The sequence below is a fragment of the Microtus oregoni genome, unplaced genomic scaffold (genome assembly GCF_018167655.1).
Source record: "Microtus oregoni isolate MIOR12 unplaced genomic scaffold, Mior012 000020F_ref0000438, whole genome shotgun sequence".
Taxonomy (NCBI): Eukaryota; Metazoa; Chordata; class Mammalia; order Rodentia; family Cricetidae; genus Microtus; species Microtus oregoni.
Window position 1 is genome coordinate 5600426 of NW_024543079.1, and position 17836 is coordinate 5618261.

At 49.0% G+C, this 17836-nt stretch overlaps 2 protein-coding genes across 2 annotated transcripts in view; both read right to left on the reverse strand.

Annotated features, from left to right (window-relative positions):
- Positions 1-9493: 9493 nt before the first annotated feature.
- On the reverse strand, positions 9494-12238 carry Rbpjl (recombination signal binding protein for immunoglobulin kappa J region like; the record flags this gene model as incomplete). The annotated part of the gene is made up of 4 exons (XM_041670239.1): positions 9494-9891; positions 9992-10095; positions 10200-10355; positions 12005-12238. Coding segments are annotated over 4 exons (768 nt in total), but the record flags the coding sequence as incomplete, so codon positions are not given.
- The window catches only part of LOC121460088 (recombining binding protein suppressor of hairless-like protein), a 197603-nt gene continuing 191712 nt past the window's right edge, over positions 11946-17836 (reverse strand). The window contains exons 2-7 of the mRNA XM_041670232.1: positions 15496-15566; positions 15204-15319; positions 14790-14964; positions 12884-13021; positions 12403-12512; positions 11946-12282 (exon numbers count right to left, since the gene is read on the reverse strand). Of these exons, the coding sequence (XP_041526166.1) occupies positions 12259-12282; positions 12403-12512; positions 12884-13021; positions 14790-14964; positions 15204-15278 (522 nt within the window). The 5' untranslated portion in view covers positions 15279-15319; positions 15496-15566 and the 3' untranslated portion in view covers positions 11946-12258. The remainder of the gene's footprint in view (positions 12283-12402; positions 12513-12883; positions 13022-14789; positions 14965-15203; positions 15320-15495; positions 15567-17836) is intronic.

Here is a 17836-nt window from a genome sequence, read left to right on the forward strand (position 1 = left end):
TCATACATGCAAAAGAATGTTTCCCCCCCTTTTTTGTCTAAATAAAAAGGAAGGTTTTAACTTGGACCATCTCTATCATTCCTATAGCATATAAAAAGAACTTTAGGTTACTGTCCAGATGTCAGTCAGATGTCCCTGTCTTAGATAACCTTACCCTTCTGGAGTCTTTGAGGGAGTTAAAGACTAAATAATTAGACTTAAAGTTTTCCTTTATTATGATAAATGGTTAATTAGATAAAAAAACTTTAGATTCACAAAGATAAGACGGATAACAGAATGTTTTCTCTAATTTTGCCAAATACAAATGGACTGGGTATTGTAACTAATTCTTACTTGATAACTTTTTGTTATATAATTTTACTGTATTAAAACCTTTTTAATTTGACAAAAGAGGAAAATGCCATGGAATAATCAATTCTTTTGTATACTATGAAGACGTGTTGCTCTCATTGTTAATAAAAAGCTTATTGAAAATGGCTAGAGAGGATTTTCAGGGCAGAGAGAGAGCTGGGAAGAAGGGGTGGGCCAGGGAATCGTGAGAGCCTTGAGACAGATGAAGAGCGAGCAGGATGGGAAGTATATACATGAGGTAAATGAGTCTCAGGACAGATGAATGGAAATGGGTTAATTTCATTTTTAAGAGCCAGCTAAATACAAGCCTAAGCTATTGGCCAAACATTTATAATTAAGTCTCTCTGGTTACATGAGAGCGGCCACCAGGATACAGAGAAACTGCCTGCAGGTGTGTCCTGTGGAGGATGCACACACATACAGGACACAGAGCAACTGCCTACACGTGTGTCCTGTGGAGGATGCACACACATACAGGACACAGAGCAACTGCCTACACGTGTGTCCTGTGGAGGATGCACACACATACAGGACACAGAGCAACTGCCTACACGTGTGTCCTGTGGAGGTTGCACACACACACAGGACACAGAAACTGCCTACACGTGTGTCCTGTGAAGGATGCACACATATATTAGTTAATAGTAAAAATAACCCTCAAGTGAATCATTGTGCAGAAAACATGATACTTCTCATCAAAGTCCAAATAGCTCACTTAGCTTAGGGATTAAAAAATTAGACTCTGTCAACTGTCAAGTCTGTACGATGAGTAAAAGTGGGAAAGAGGAAACTGGCTTTGTCTTGGCACAGTTTCTGTTTCCCTTATGTCATCTGCGTGGTCATAAGGCCCTGCTGTAGTTGTCACACAGGGACCCTTTCACCAAGGTCTCCTCCAGAGAGTGGAACTTCAATTTGAGGTCCATTGACACCTGGGCTTGGCATCACTGTGCTGCCCAGTGGGAAGGAAGGCACCAAGAGGAACCTGGTGGACCTTACATTCCATACAACACAGGAACCCACTCAAGTGTGAAACATTTGGACCCATTAATTATCACAATAGCATGGAACAGTTGTTAGAAATGGAAAAACTGTGTCTACGAGGTTAAACAACTTGCCCAGATCTACAGTTAGCCAGGGGCAGGTGGGATTTGAACCCATGTAGCGAGCTTCTGGGGTTCACTCATAATCGCAGTGTCTATCAAATAGGGTGATGCTGTCCATAGTTCCTTCACTGGGGGATGCTCAACCCTCACAGTTCCCTCTGAAGCAGTAGCTGGGCTCTCAAATCTCTCTAGAGATCAAAGCTACATTTTGTTTCTGAGCCCCTTGGGTATGTTTCTGGTTCTCAGAACTCGTTACCTTTCCTGTGGCATCCAGTCTCATCTGATGGAGCTGCTCATTCAACACAGTAGCTGCCAGCCACTGTGGCTCTTTGCATTTTAAAATGCAAATTGAGTTGCAAAACCTTCCTAAGTGCACAATGGCTACATGTAGCTACAGGTAGCTAGTGGCTCCCAAACAGGATGGCTAGTGTGGACACAATATGTCCACTATGTTAGAGTGGAGGTCTACACATCTGCATTCGGACTTCTGCCTCCATTAGCTCTTGCCTTGCTTTCCCACAGCCTGTGGAGGAAAAGGCAGGAGGTTGGCGGTGGACACTCCAGTGATACTCGCAACACAAGTACTGTCCTCTGGGTGAGATAGCTCCAGAAGTATTATCTGTTGCTATGTAACAGTCTCCTTAGACTCAGGGGCTTAGGGTAACAAATGTCCCATAGTTTCTGTGAGTCAGAAACTCAGGAGCAGCCGAGGTGGATGGTTCAGGAGTGGGGTGGGGGCGTGTCTCAGAAAGCCGCAATCCAGATATGTATGGGCTATGTTGTAGTCATCTGTAAACCTGGTTGGGCGGGAGGATCTGTTTCCAACAGGGTGCATTCACATGCCTGGAAACTTGGCTCTAGCTGTTGGCAAGAGGCCTCCGTTGCTCACTTCATGGATTAACGTAGAAATGCGTGCCCTCATGACAGCAGCAGGCGGTCCAGAGTCAGTGATCCAAGAGAGCCAGGTAGAAGCTATGACGCCTTTTATGTCCTGGCTTTGGAAGTCACACAGTCCTTTCACAGCGGCTCCTTAGTCATGGATACGGGTTAGTCAACTCCACAAAAGCAGCAATGGCAGGAGAGGCCAGCCTCCCTGGAAGCTGTCTTAGTCTACCTTCACAACTGACAGGATGCCTGAGCCAGGCGCAGGGAGCCAGGCTTTATTTTGACTTGAGATTCTGTCCTTACCTGGCCCGTGAAGGGACAACATGGGGGCATGCTGGAGCCAAGTTGCTCCCCTACTGGTGTCCAGTATGCAGAGAGAGACAAGGGGTCAGGGACAAGCACAACTTTGCAGGGCACACCACAGTGACCTATTTCCTCAAACTAGGCCCCACCTCTGTGGTTTACCACTTCCCAATAATGCTATCTTTAAAAAGCCATTAAGGGGTTAATACTCTGATGAGGTCAGAGGCCTCAGGATTCATTCACTTCCCCAAAACTGTTGGCCGTCAAGCCTTTAAAACCTAAACCTTGGGGCTGGAGAGATGGCCCAGAAGTTAAGAGCATTGACTGCCCTTTAAGAGGTCCTGAGTTCAATTCCCAGTAACTACATGGTGGTCCACAATCATCTATAATGAAGTCTGATGCCCTCTTCTGGTGTGCAGGCAATCACGCAGACAGAATACTGTAAACATACTAAATAAAATCTTAAAAAAAAAAAAAAAAAAAAAGAGCAAAACCTAGGCCTTAGCCTGGCCATGGTGGCACACACCTTTAATCCTGGCACCGGGAGGCCAAGGCAGGAGGATCTCTGCGACTTTGAAGCCAGCTTGGTTTACAGAGTGAGTTCCAGGACAGCCAGGGCTGCTATACACAGAAACCCTGTCTCAAAAAACCAAGGGTTGCAAGGGGGTGGGGGTGGGGTTGGAGGGAGACACCCAACAAAATACTAAAACCAAAACCAAACAAAACCTAAGTCTTAGGGAAGTGGGCACTTCATGTCTAAACCAAAATAAAAACCATCTTTCAGGTTGGTGACCACACCCTTCGTTACCTCCCAGTCCTACACTGGGGCTAATTTGTCTGGTAAGCTTACACTGACTGGTGTATTATTTCTGAGAACTGAACAAGGGGTATAGTATTGTACTATTCTTAACTTACAGTCTGCCAGTTTCCAGAAACTCTTGGAGCAGTGGCCCCTCCACTGGAAATTTCTTTCACAAGGCATGGAAAAGCTTACATGTCAGACAGATATTCCTGTGTCCGTATTTGCTATGAAGCTTTGGGGAATAGGCAGAACTCCCAAGATGACCCCACGAGTTCTTCCCTCCTCCATGACATATGCACACTTGATGAATCCCTTCTCCCTCGCTTTTAAATGTTTATTATCTTATAATTAAACTTTTTAAAAATCTCATGTGCATTGGTGTTTTGCCTATATAGATGGTGTATCTGTGTGAGGGTGCCAGGTCCTTTGGAACTGGAGTTATAGACAGTTGTGGGGCTGCCACATGGGTGCTGGGAATTGAACCCCGGTCTTTTGGAAGAGCAGCCAGTGCTCTTAACCACCGAGCTATCTCTCCAGTTCCGTATTTTATTATTTCGAGTTATGGGTATGTGTGTGGGACCTTGTGTGTGTATTACATGTGAGTGCTAGTCCCCTCGAGGTTCTCAGACATCTTATCCTCCAGAACTGGAGTTACAGGCAGTCGGGAGCTATCTGAAGTGGGTACTGGGAATGGAGCCTGGGTCCTCTGACAGCGGCTGGTGATCTTAACCATTGAGCCATCTTTCCAGGTCCCTAATTCTCTTTCCTTGATGTGCGTAAGTCTCTTCTCTTGATGTGCGTTGGACCTGTAAATTATGTAGGGTGCCCCTGGGTTTATAACAGGTTACATTAGATAGCACAGGTAGAAGAATTTTGCTGATGTATTAATGTCCCCAATTAGTTGACTCATGAGTTAGCAAGAGAGATTATCCTAGGTGAGGCTGACTTAGCTGGTCTCAACAGAGCAAGATACCATGTGCTTGACAGCTTCGAGAAATTAATTTTGCCAATAGTCACGTGAGCATAGTCACACGAGCATAGAACAGGACTTTTGCATCAAAGAGACCTTGATTACAGCCCTAGGAGACCCCGAGCAAGCCAGTTAAGCTGGGCAGCTGCTCTTGGACTCCATGGAAACGCCAAACAATGTATAGGTATTGTAACCTGATACTTTTGTGGTTATTTGTTATGCAACAGAAAACTGGTCCAGAGCCGTCTCTTACCTCCCGTGGCCTAATGATTGCCTCATCTTGCAAATAGGATAATAGTCTCCCCTTTGAAAGGTGCTTATGTTGGCCAAGCGTGGTGGCTCATCCCTCTAATCCCAGCACTGGAGAAGCAGAGGTGTGGGGGTCTCTTTGGGTTCCAGGTCAGCCAGGGCTATTGTGAGAGCCTGCTTCTGTATCCTCCCACCCACAAAACAAAACAAGAACAGCGGCAGCAGGTAGCCCACAGGAAGTGGTCGCTGTGGGTCAGATCCCAGAAAAAAAGCCTTCACCTACAGTGTTTTATGAAACAGAGGCTGCCAATTCCCATCTACGGAATCAGAAACTAGGGCTTGGAGATCTTAAATAACTTGAGCCTGCTAAGCGCACCCAGCTGACACACGTGGCTTTGACTCCAGGATTGCCGCCTACTGGATCCAGCTACAACTGGAACTGCTTTTCTTCACCTTAAGACACCTCTGAAAATACATGTGGATGGTAGTGTGAAGAGACTATAAATACAAGCACGGAGTAAATACACACAATGTACGTGTGTCCAGGCATAACTGTGGGCAGCATACCCCGTCAGACTAACAGCCAAGGTCGGAGAGAAGTGGCTCGCGGATGAATGCGGTGGAGATGGGCTTTGCCTTAGTACCCCACACTCCCTATATTCTGACAGGGTATCAATTAGCTCAGCCTGGCCTTGAACTCACTATGTACCTAGACGCTGACCCTGAATTTCTTTTGTTTGTGGGTTTTTTGTTGTTGTTGTTGTTTGTTTGTTTTTTGAGACAGGATTTTGTTGTGTAGTACTGGCTGTCCTGGAGCTTGCTCTGTAGACCAGGCTGGCCTCCAACTCACAGAGATCCTCCTGCCTCTGCCTCCTGAGTGGTGCTGGGATTAAAAGTGTGCGCCACCCCACTCTCCACCTTGAATTTCCTAAACCTCTGATTCTAACCCCTGATTCTGACTCAGCCTCTTGAGTGCTAAAATTGCAGGCACGTGCCAGCACGCCTGTTTTATGTGCCTTTGTGCAGGCTGGGCAAGAACTGTACCAACTGAGCTACAGTCCCAGTCCCCTCCCCCACTGCTGGCTAAAATGCTCTTTAGCTGGGGTTTATTCATGAAGAACTTAGCCACAAGGTTCTGCCTTCCCCAGAATTTTGTTTGCACTCCTACCCCACAACCCCCACTCACCGCAAGCAGCCAGCTGCAGCAGGTGTTTGCCACTTTACCCACTAAAAGTGTTACTGGGTTACCACTACCCTTACTTCGGTCCTTGGGGGGGGGGGGTCTGGAACAGAGAAAAACCTGACTAGGAGAGAGAGAAGAGGAAGGAGAGAGATGGAGAGGGAGAGAGGGAGAGAGAGGGAGAGAGAGAGAGAGAGAGAGAGAACGGAAGAGTAGAGTATATATAGGACTCGTCCTAGACAAAACCTGTAGATATTGTGGTGCTGGTTTTACTTCCCCATTCATTTCTCCCTTGACATCTTCATGGTCTATGATCTCAGACATCCACATCCTCCCCAGGGAGGGAAATGTCTGAAAATTGCACCATGCTGTTGTTCTAAGTAATTTCTCTTTGCAGAAAACCTAATTCAACAGAAACAAAAGCCAGAGAAGTAACCCAAGGTCAGTCTTTAAATGGGGAGACTTTTTCCTGAACGGCAGAACTTCAGAACTGTGAGAGATGGGGAACTGGAGTTTGGGGACCAGATGTCTGTCTTGTCCTCCCACTCGGTTCTACCTCCAACACACACATTCCATCTGTAGCCTAGTGTGGTATGCCGGCTAAGAGACTCTCGGAACCCCATGCTTTGTGTTAGGAGTGCAGGCCAGGATGTGAGCTTAGCCTCCTCTCTTGTAGCCTCAGTTTACCCTTTTTCAAGAGGGGGAGAGAATGAGTACTAGGGTAGTTCAACTTTTGACTTTTTTTTTGGAGTCATACGGGAGGTTTGTCAACAGTACAGATGCCCAGTCCCCTCTCCACAGAGATTTCAATCTAATTGATCTGTGGGGTGGCCTGGAAGGATCTGTCTGTTTGTTTGTCTGTTTATCTGAGACAGGGTTGCTCTATGTAGTCTTGACTGTCCTGGAACTCACTATGAAGAACTCACAGAGATCTGCTTGCCTCTGCCTCCAAGTGCTGGTACTAAATGCATTTGCTACCACATCCACTAAGGACAGCTAATTTTTACAACTAAGCTGAGTCTAGTGAAGTAAGCGGACCCATGAGTGGACTTTAGAGACTTCATAAATTTCTTGGAGATATGTAGAACTGACTGTGTAAACCTGCAGAGAGCTCCAAAGACATGAAAAAGATTTTCTTGCAAGATTCTGATCACCTTTTCACAGCATACTGTTTGTGAGGGGAACAGTGCCACCTGGTGGTTTTTCTTTGCACTTGCAAGCCATTATCTGGCAATGCAATACAGTTCCTTTTAACATGGAGCCCCAATTTATTGTGCAAGGCATTGCGCTACAGAGAGATAAACAAATAAATGATAACCCCATTTCCATATGGACCCCACAGACAGCAAGGACAACCCAATACAGGGTTGGTAGAATACCAACTTGGTAGAATACAAGATGAAAACCTGTGGCTAGGGCTGGTTTCAGGAGTGTGTGAAGCCCTAAGAAGAACTCTGGCTGGCCCTGCGTTAATCATCTCCTGTCATAAAATTACTAAAAAGATTTTAATTTAGGGGGCTCATGGATTTTCATTTTACACTGGAAAGTTGAGAATTCCTATGGCATTTTCCTGGATTGGGATGGCAGAGCAATGGAGAGAGAGGGAAGGGGAGGGGGGCTTTGCTGCAGAAGAAGTGATAGGATCCCTAAACCTTGATGACGGGATTGCCTGCTGGAGAAGGAGACAGAAGACCCAGTGCTGTGAGGACGACGGGCAGGAAAAGCTTTCGCATCAGAAAATGCAGACTCCAGTCAAGGAGTAAATCCACCATCTGCCCCCACAGCTGGAACTCAAGACCTTGGAGCTGGAGCTCCGAGTTAAGACTTCTAGGTGGGACCATTGGTTATAAGGTAGACAACAGAGCTGCAGCCTGGGCTTGGGCTCAGACCGGCCTTGGGGCACTGCAGAGAAAGCTAAGCGGACAACTGAATGGCCCGTGAGCCCAGCTCCCTTCTTGGTATACTCTGGACTCTCCTTTGCCTCCTCCCTGTCTCAGCGTCACCATGGGATGATGATACAGAGTCTTTGAGGCAGGTACTCACACTGGGCATATAGCTCATCAAAAATGTACCTGCATTTCTTAGCCAAGATTCACTGTCAGGGCCACGTGGGCTTTGAGTAAGCTTCCTCCTTGTCTTTCATGGAGTATTTGAGCTTGTCGATAGTAAATGACCGAAATCAGTGAAAACTAGTCGGGCGGTGGTGGCGCACGCCTCTAATCCTGGCACTCAGGAGGCAGAGGCTGGTGGATCTCTGTGAGTTCGAGGCCAGCCTGGGCTATAAGAGCTAGTTCCAGGACAGGCACCAAAGCTACAGAAAAACCCTGTCTTGGGGGTTGAAAAGAAAAGAAAAGAAAAGAAAAGATTGTTGAGTCTCTCTCTCTCTTTCTCAAGACAGGGTTTCTGTGTGTAACAGCCCTAGGTGTCCTGAAATTCACTCTGTAGACCAGGGTGGCCTCAAACTCACAGAAATCTGTCTGCTTCAGTCTCCAGAGAGCTGGACCTAAAGGTGTGTGCCCCAGCATGAACAAATCTTATTGTTGTTTTCGTATGGGACTTTCCACACTTGTGGGTGGGAGGTCTTACAGGAAGTGACCTCTTCCTCCAAGGGTTAAAGAAAGTTCCAGCTCATTAGAGCTTTGAACCCACATTTCAGAGGGGATTTGGCATGTTCAGGGTGGTTTGGCCGGAGACTGAGCCCGTATTTCAAATCAGTTCTCTCTACCAGGCAAGACCAGAGGCTGACACTCACTGTTGTCTGTCTTTGGTTTTCACAGCCCAAGCCAGGGTCCTCCAGGGTCTCCTTTTCCATATAAGCCCAGAGCAGGCAGGGAAAGGGAAGGCTGACCAGAGAGGGGCTGTGGTTCCAGCCATGGCTCTATGCTCAGAGACCCATTTCTCAGTTCCATTATTGTCCAGTTGTCTCATAACTTCTGTCTTGCCTGGGAAAGTTTTGGTCTGAAGAGGCCCCAGGTTTGCCTCTGTATCTGCGATATTGTCTTGCTTGGCATGGCGGAATAGCTAGTTGCTGGCTGCCAGGGTTTTCAGATGTCCGCCAGGCTTAGGATGTCTGCTCTCTCCAACGGCATTTCTTCTCTACAGAGTCCTAAAGATACCTGCTCTATCAGATTCTGAGTTGGACAGGATCTGGGGAGCACCCAGCAGCACCCCATTGCCCCACACCCCCTGCCACAGTTCTCATCCACCTATACCTGGACTGTAGAGCGATCTTTATCCTCAGACTGCTTCCTACTGGGCCTGAAGGAGAAGTGGCTATGGGTAATCAAAGAGGACAAAGCTTGACTTCTGTCCCAGGCCACTGCCCAACTGCTAATATTGTGGGCCAGAGATCAAACCTAGGCAAGGGTGCCATAGGGTGTGTAGCCAGGGGCTGATGCCTAGTTCTAAGAGGGACCCCAGATAGGATCAGCGCCCAAGACAAGCTAGCAGTAGTCATGTGACTTGTTTTCAAGTGGGGACACAGATCCCCTAGGCATGGATCCTCAGCGTCTGTAAAGGACTCAGAAAAGCTAGAAAGAGACAAAGACAGAAGGATGGATCTACAAGGTTACAACAAAACAAAACAAACAGGACACACCTCAAACCGTGAAGACGGTAGAACATCACTCTTGATTGACAGTTGAGGCTAGCGAGTGGCCTGAGGACACGTGAGAAATCTCCCTCCCTCCTGCCCTTTTACAGCAAAGAGTCAGTATGCTCCCTAGGGACAACTGCAGCAGGCGTCAACCGCAGGTGGCCAGGTGGCGGCGGGGCCTAGCTGGGGCAGAAGAGGTGGAAGTTGGTGCGCGTGAACTCGTGGTGGATGCTCTCGAGAAGCGCATCTGCATCAGGGGCGGGCTCGTGCGCGTCGGGCGGCCGCGGCCGCGCGCTGTATTCCGGGGTGTAGGTGAAAGAGAAGGCGCTGGGGTAGAAGAGCGCATCTGCACGCAGTAGGCTCACCGGCACCGTAATGGGAGCGCGCAGCCAACGCCAGTCGCTGCCAAAGGCCGCCACGTCTGGCACCACGCACACCAAGGACCGCGGGCTTCTGTGGGTGGTGGGATATGGAGGATAGATTGGCAAACATTCCAACCTCTGAGCCTTGGGGCCAAGCTGTCCTCCTCCTCCCACCTCCCCGCCGTCGGTACCTGAACATAGTTTCTGCTTCCACGTCTCCAAACCACACCTTGAGTCCAGCGTGGAAATTCTCTCCGTGCAGCTCCAGCGTGGCCACATCACCTCCGCCGCTCAGCTGGGGGCGGATGGGACCAGATGTAGGTGACTAGGGAAGGTGTGTGTGTGGTAGGGGTGGGAGCCTCCCGGGTCCCAGGGCAGACAGCCCACTCTGCAGTTCACCTCCAGCGTGCTGATGAGGGGCACTGGAGTGACAGGTTCCCGGGTACAGGCCAGGCTGGTGCTGAAGGAGAACTCCACCGACTCGGTGCCAATGACGGTCCAGCAAGAACTGTCGTTGAGCAGCGCCCTGTTGGCCTCCTTGGGGCAGAGGGAAGCCTGGCAGGAGGTCCAAAGAATGGAACTGAAGCCTCGCTAGTGGTTCAGCCTTACCAAGTTTCCCTCCTAAGCTTTCCGGTTTGTCTGCTCCAGGGAGCTTGAGTGTGACCCCCATACTGTATGGGATATATATCCAAATACATTCTTCTTTTAAAACAATATTTTTTATTTATACTGTATATATATGTGTGTGTGTGTGTGTGTGTGTGTGTGTGTGTGCTTCAGTACCAGTGTGGAGAATCTTCCTCAATTGCTCTCCACTTTATTTTCCAGACAGTCTGTCACTAAGCTTAAAGTTGGCCAAAGGCTAGATTGGCTAAGAAAAGCCCTGGAATTCTCCTGACTCTGGGATTACAGGTGTGGGCCACCGTGTTCAATTTTTTTTTTTTTTGGTTTTTTCGAGACAGGGTTTTTCTGTAGCTTTGGTGCCTATCCTGGAACTAGCTCTTGTAGACCAGGCTGGCCTCGAACTCACAGAGATCCGCCTGCCTCTGCCTCCCGAGTGCTGGGATTAAAGGCGTGCGCCACCACCGCCCGACCCAATTTTTAAAAACAGATGTGAGTGCTAGGGTATTAAATTCAGGTGCCAGAGTTGGCAGGACAGGTACATTACCAAGTAACCATTTCTGCAGCCCCAAGAGTTCCATCCTCTCCCTTAGAGAACACTAAGTCCTTGAACCAGCTTAGTTAGCTTAGCTTCTCTCTCTCTCTCTCTCTCTCTCTCTCTCTCTCTCCTCCCCCCTCTCTTGTTTTTGAGACAGGGTTTCTCTGTGTAGCATTTGGAGCCTGTTCTGAAACTAACTCTGTAGACCAGGCTGGCCTCGAACTCACAGAGCTCCGCCTGCTTCTGCCTCTCATTACCACCACCTGGCGAACCAGTTTAGTTTCTAATAACCTAGTTTTCTTTTCTTCTTTTCTCTTCCCTTCTTTTCTTCCTTCTCTGTCTTTCTTCCTTTTTTCTTCTTCTTTGAGACAGGGTGTCTCTGTAGACCAGGCTGGCCTTGAACTCAGAGATCTGCCTGTTTCTGCCTCCTGGATGCTGAGCTTACAGATGTGCACATCATCTGGCTATAATTATTGTTTTCTATATTTTATGATTCTATCTACTAACATTCTTGAATAATATTTTTGGAAGAAATATTACTTAATAATTATTGTTTTTCACACTGTATAATTTTTGTGCCTTGACATTCCATAACTTTGTTCAGTAATATTCAATGCTATTTCCTACTATGATTTTGTTTATATTCTGCAATTTTTTGTTTTTATGTATGCATATGTGAATCTTTGCCATGTGTGTGTGACCTTCAGAGGTCAGAAGAGGTTGTCAGATCCCTTAGACCTGGAGTTACAGGTGGCTGTAAAGGTGTGGCCCACTTTGTGGGTGCTGGGACTTGAACTTGGATCCTCTTACCTACTGAGCTATCTCTCCAGTTCATATAGTCTGCAATTTCATATCCCAACATCTAAAAGCCCTTGGGAAGGAGTATTGGTTACTAACGGTAATTACAGTGCTTTTCTACATTCTGTGACTCTACTCGTCCATGGACGGCACTACTGTGTGAGAAGCAGCAACCTTTGTGGGCAAGATCTGACATCCTACGGCCTCTGGATTCTTCCTGATGTGCTTGGCGGTCTCTGTTTCTCACCTGGAACTTCACCACCTTCTCTGTGGCAAGGCATAAGTAGGTGCCACCCCCTCCTGGAGTGTCACCTGGGAACTGGAATGCGCACTTGTGCAGCTGGGAAATGGGTTCATCCACGTCTAGGAGGGCACACTGCTTGGCTACTTTGCGGATGATCTGCAGCAGAGGGATGTCAGGAAGAGGGGTAGCAAGGTGCGGGGTTCCCCAGAGGCTGGCTGCTCTCCCAGCCAGGCAGTTCTATTCTGATAGCCATGAGGTCACGGGCACACTCCCATGAAGCACTAAGAGAGAATCGGTGTCTTTAGACCTTCAGGCCTCACCGCCCCCAGCCCTGCCCACAGTGGTCACACTTCTGTGCTGATCTGTGGTTACCCGTGTGGATACAGAGTCCTTTCTCATACCATAGGAGGCAGTGTGACGCCCGTGACTGTACAGACGAGCTGCACGAGGGAGCCATAGCGGATGTAACCTTCCTGGGGTAGAAAGTCCCCTTGGGAACGGTGCTCATCAGCTGGAGATGAAAGAAAGGGACAAAGGCTTCAGAACTTCTGCCCCAAATCCTGCTTCTCCACTTCTGGCTTTGTGACACACCACAGCTGGCCACGGCGGAAGAAGCGAAGACTAGGGATCTAGTCCTGGAGAGGTAATCTGCCGTCATCCCCACAAAGGTGTGCTCCCTGGGCCAGCCACCTACTGGCTTGAGGGGAAAGGGCATAACCACAGGGATTAGAATAGAGTGGGTGAGCTAAGGCAGTGTGTGTGTGGGGGCAAACCTTTGTCCTCCCCTCCCAAGGCTCAGTAACACTGGTTTACCTTCCTGAAGTGTTGATTTAATATGCTAACACACATGGAGCCCCCAGCCCGCGCCTGCTCTATGATTACCCAGGTGGAGTGTGAAGGCAGCCCACTGTCTTGCGCTGGCCACAAAGGCCCCGTCTTCCACAGAGAGGTAACGCGTGGACACTGTCTGGGAGCGCAGGCGGTTGAAGAGGGAGACCTTGGAGCCCGAGGAGATGCACACTGTGAGGGAAGTGGGATCAGTGCCTTGGCCTCGTGTGGTCTCTCGGTCTCCCCAGATGATCTCCTGTCCTCTCTGACAGCCTGCCTACTCTGCCCACTGGCCTGGACACGATAGGGATTGGAATTTCCCAGCGGGTTAGCTAGGGCCGCTCTAGTTCTGCTTCTGAGCTTGCCAGCTCCCCGGCGTGACTGGACATCCTTCAGTTCAGTAGGCTGAGATCATCAAAGTCACTCAGGGCCTGGTTGGCTGTAGGTACTGTGCTGGGAGCTGATGGTGTGCACTGGGCTTTGCTCTGAGCGAGTTCATGGGTCTTCATGGAGGACTTCAATACCAAATGCTAACACTAGGCTGAGTTCAGGAGGCCTCCGGAGGCCGGGAAGTGTGAAGCAGGTAGGGGTGGCACAGGCGGCCAGCCTCCAAGCACAGATCACGTATATGAAAGAACAGGGGAACTTTTCGAGAGCTCAATGTGTCTTCCAGCCTATGGCATGTGCTCAGAGACCCAGCTTTATTTTCTCACTGACTTAGACCAGTCAGGGATATGGCCCTGAGCAGTGTCTTCCTCTCTGCTCCCAACACTGGTCAGACTATTGGCATACCATTTATACCTAGTCCAGGCCCCCTTCCATTGAATTTATTATACAATAGGTCCGTCAGTCCTTCCTCCTTCTCTTCCTTCCTTTTTTCTATATGTGTGTACATGTGTGGGTGGGTGCACACACCTGTGTGTGTATGTGTGTGTGAGTGTGTATGAGTGTGTGTGAGTGTGTGTGTGTGAGTGTGTGTGTGTGAGTGAGTGTGTGTGAGTGTGTGTGTGTGAGTGTGTGTGTGAGTGTGTGTGTGTGAGTGTGTGTGTGAGTGAGTGTGTGTGTGTACATGTGTGGGTGGGTGCACACACCCTTGTGTGTGAGTGTATGTGTGTGAGTGTGTGTGTGTGAGTGTGTGTGTGAGTGTGTGTGTGAGTGTGTGTGTGTGAGTGTGTGTGTACATGTGTGGGTGTACATGTGTGGGTGGGTGCACACACCTGTGTGTGTGAGTGTGTGTGTGTGTGTGTGTGTGTGTGACTCTCCACCTTATTTTCTGAGACACGGGTTCTTACTGGATTGAGAGCTTACTATTTTTCTAGAACTTTCTGACCATAGAGCCGAGGAGGATCCCCCTGTCCCTACTTGCTCAGTGCTGGGGTCACATTCTACTTTTATGGGGACCCAGATTCAGACCCTGCTGCTTGTGTGTAAGCTCTTCACCCACCAAGCCGTCTCCCCATCCTTTACTTTTCTAACTATGTGTATCAGCTCAGTCGATACTCTTATTTCCAGCTAAGGGGTCAGTCTGCCCGAAATCAGGCAGCTAGCAAACTTCAGGGCAGGGCTCGAACCCAGACCGCCAGATTCTACACGATGTCACCACGCCATCCACATTTCCTGAATACCAAGGGCCACCTAGAACACTGCTTGGATCTGGGACACAACTTCCTTAAGGTCATTTTTAATTGGCCTCAGGTTTGGCACCTGCCTGCTGATTTTATCTGTTCTTAGCCCCCCACTGTCGTCCTCAAATCTGGTGCCTCTTCTCTTTCCTGCATCACGTGGGGATCTCTATGTATGCGCGTGACTTTTCTCTTGGTCTTGGCCAGCCACTTACTCCCCAGACTTCTCCCTTCTTCGACTCAGTCTCCACCTCTCCCCCTGACTCCACCCCTGCACCCTCCTCCCAACTTCACAGCTCTGGATTTGAATGGCACCCTCCCACTCCACCCCCTCTCACGGTCTGTATTTTTCAGCGACTGCTTCTTCTGTGAGGGCTTGGAGATCACCTTGATGAGGCGACTATGGAAGGTGCCCAGTTCCCGGCCTCCTCGCAGCACAAGCCGCAGCACTAACCGGAAGTGCTTCCTCTTATCGGCGTCGGAGATGTACAGGGTCTTGGCACAACCAAATTCCTACGGGACTCATGGGGATGGGGCCCGTCTTATTTCAACTCTGCCAGCGGATGCGCGAACCTTCCGCAGTTATGACGTGCGTCCCATCAGAGAAGACAAGAAGCCGCACTAGCTAGGCTCTGGATCAGAACCCACCCTCTGGCCTCCCCGCTAGTAATCTCTTGGCTTCTGGAGAGGACTTGGGAGTTCTCCTTTGCAAAGAAAAGGCAAGATCTGGATATTCTCTCATTCAGTCTCACCCTTGAGTCCGGCTGCTCTTCGAAATTCAACTTCTGCGTCTCAGGAGCATTGCCGGACGCGCCATCCAGTCCCATGTAGCCGCAGACCGTGGGTCCGGTCTCCGCAGACTGGTGGGCTAGAAAATGACGGGAATTAACCCTAGAAGGATTGGGACAACTCAAGGTACCAGTCAAACTTAGTTCTTGCCGCCAGAGGGAGCAACGAGACTGCCACTGCAAACGGCTGGTCTCCAGAACCCTGCTGAATTAGTTGGCCCTACCTGCAGAAAACAGTCCCTGAGGGCTCTCTCACCTTGGTCTTGCAGCGGCTTCACCCTCCAGCCTGGACCGGCGAGGTAGACACAGGGCGGAGGACAGAAGAACCTGGAAACACATAGAGAATTGGATATATCATTTTCACTGTCTCGAAAGTGTCTCAAAGAGACATAAACCCAAAGAATCATAATTCCCTCTCCTCCCCTAATCGAGTGAATCCCTTTAACACAGAATATTCTTTTGTTTATTAAACCCTGTCAGTCCGGCCCACTCCATCTTCAGAACATATCTGGAATCCGTTGGCTTCCTACCACCTGGATCCTAACTGCTACCTCCTGCCTTCCCCACTCTCAGCCTTCCAACTCTTTCTCCCTTGTCACTGTCCCTCTTGGAACTTGTTTTTCACCAAGCAACCAGATTACTTCTTATTCTTCTCCTTCTTCTTCTTTTCTCGAGACAGGGTTTGTCTGTAGCTTTGGAGCCTGTCCTGGAATTTGCTCTGTAGACCAGGCTGGCCTCGAACTCACAGAGATCCGCCTGCCTCTGCCTCCCGAGTACTGGGATTAAAGGCATGAGCCACCACCGCCCATCTACCAGATTACTTCTTATGGCTTGGCAGATAAAATGCTTGCCAGGGCAAATCTGACAACCCGAGTTCAATCCCCAGAACCCACTGAAAGGTGGAAGAAGAGAACCAACCACACAACGTTGTCCTCTTCTGACCTCCACACGAGTTGTAGCATCCACACATACACACAGTAACAATAACAACGAAAATAACAGTCAAGGGGCAGGAGAGATGGCTCAGAGTGCTGGCTGCTTTTCCAGAGGTCCTGAGTTTAATTCCCAGCCCCTACATGGTGACCCAGAACCATCCATAATGGGATCCTATGCCCTCTTCTGGTGTGCAGACATACATGTAGACAAAGCACCATAAACATAAAATATGTAAATAAATAAATCTTAAGAAAACAGTTCAACTAAGTTGGGTTTGGTGGCTCTTGCCTGTAACCCTAATCCCAGCACAGGGCACTGAAGGGGATGGGGCCTGAGACAGGAGAATTACTGTGGGTTCAAGTGCAGCCCTAGTTATAAAGCCAGAGTCTGTCTTATTACCCCCAAATATAAACAAACTAAGCAATATTATTAATAATGATGAAAACATGAGTCAAATTATGCTATTCTGTATTAGTGGTTTAAAATCCTAAGTCTTCACATGACCTGGGCACTTTCTGCTTCTCCTGTTTATTTCCTGCAACATGCCCCCCTCTGTTTAGTCTCAGTCTTCCTCTCCCCTCCCCACTCCATCTCTGTCTCCTACAGGACTAGCTTTACAGGACTAGTAGCTTTGAGGCCCTTGCATTTTCTGTTCCTTCTAGTTGGAACGCTTGTAGATTTTTCATGGCTGACTCCATTTCAGTACTGGTACCCCATTTCTGATGTCACATCCTAAAGAGCCTTTGACCCCCCTTGACCTTTCAAGCTAAGCTTTTCCCCTCTGGTTTCTACTATGTAACCCTTCTCTGTTTTCCTTGTGGCTCTCATCACAATCTAAAGTATCCTGTTTGCTGATTTGTGGGGAGGTAACTGTCTCTTTTGCACTTGAGTAAAGATGCCATGTATCAGTCTTGTGCAGCTGGATGCTTAGTGCCCAGCAGCGACCACAGGACCTCATAAGTAACTGAATGGATGGGTAACGTGTGGGGATGTGGGGATCTGAAAGTCCCTGTCAAATTCTGCTGTAGATCACAGTTGGTGGCTATTATTGGTTGAGGAACAGGACTCTGGTTGGCCAGTACCTGAGGTGCCAGCCTTAAGGCCTCCAAGATGTCAAAGCAGCTAAATGGTGAGAGGTTTGGAAGGGTGTACAGGGCTGAAGGCTGCGGAGACCTGGGCGTGGATGGAGTCACCTACCGCTTCTCGTTTCCGTAGGATTTCTGAGCCACCTTGGCATGCAGGATCCACACAGTCTGCTCACATGTTTGCTGCAGGCATGTGCGCACACCTTCCCTCAGGATGGTGGCGTGCTCTGGGGGTGTCCTAGGAATAGGGATGGGACAACCAGCCACTGGAAGAGTCAAGGGTTATGTGGGCTGAAGCAGGAGACTGGGGTTGATTTCCATTCCCCCAGGGGTCGGGTCAAGGGCCTGTGCCGATCACCCAGGTGCTGCACTCTGTGGATGACTTCCTGGCTGTTGTAGTCTGGGGCCACGGAGGAAGAGCTGCATTTGAAAGCCCTACATTTGGTCTTCATCTGGAGGTGGGCTTTGTGGAAATGGTAATTAAACCTTCACCCCAGAAGAATAAGAAGAAACAGGTTTTACCGGCCCCAGGTCCAGGGCACAAGCGCAGTTCCAGCAGGCAGATGGGTGTAGATG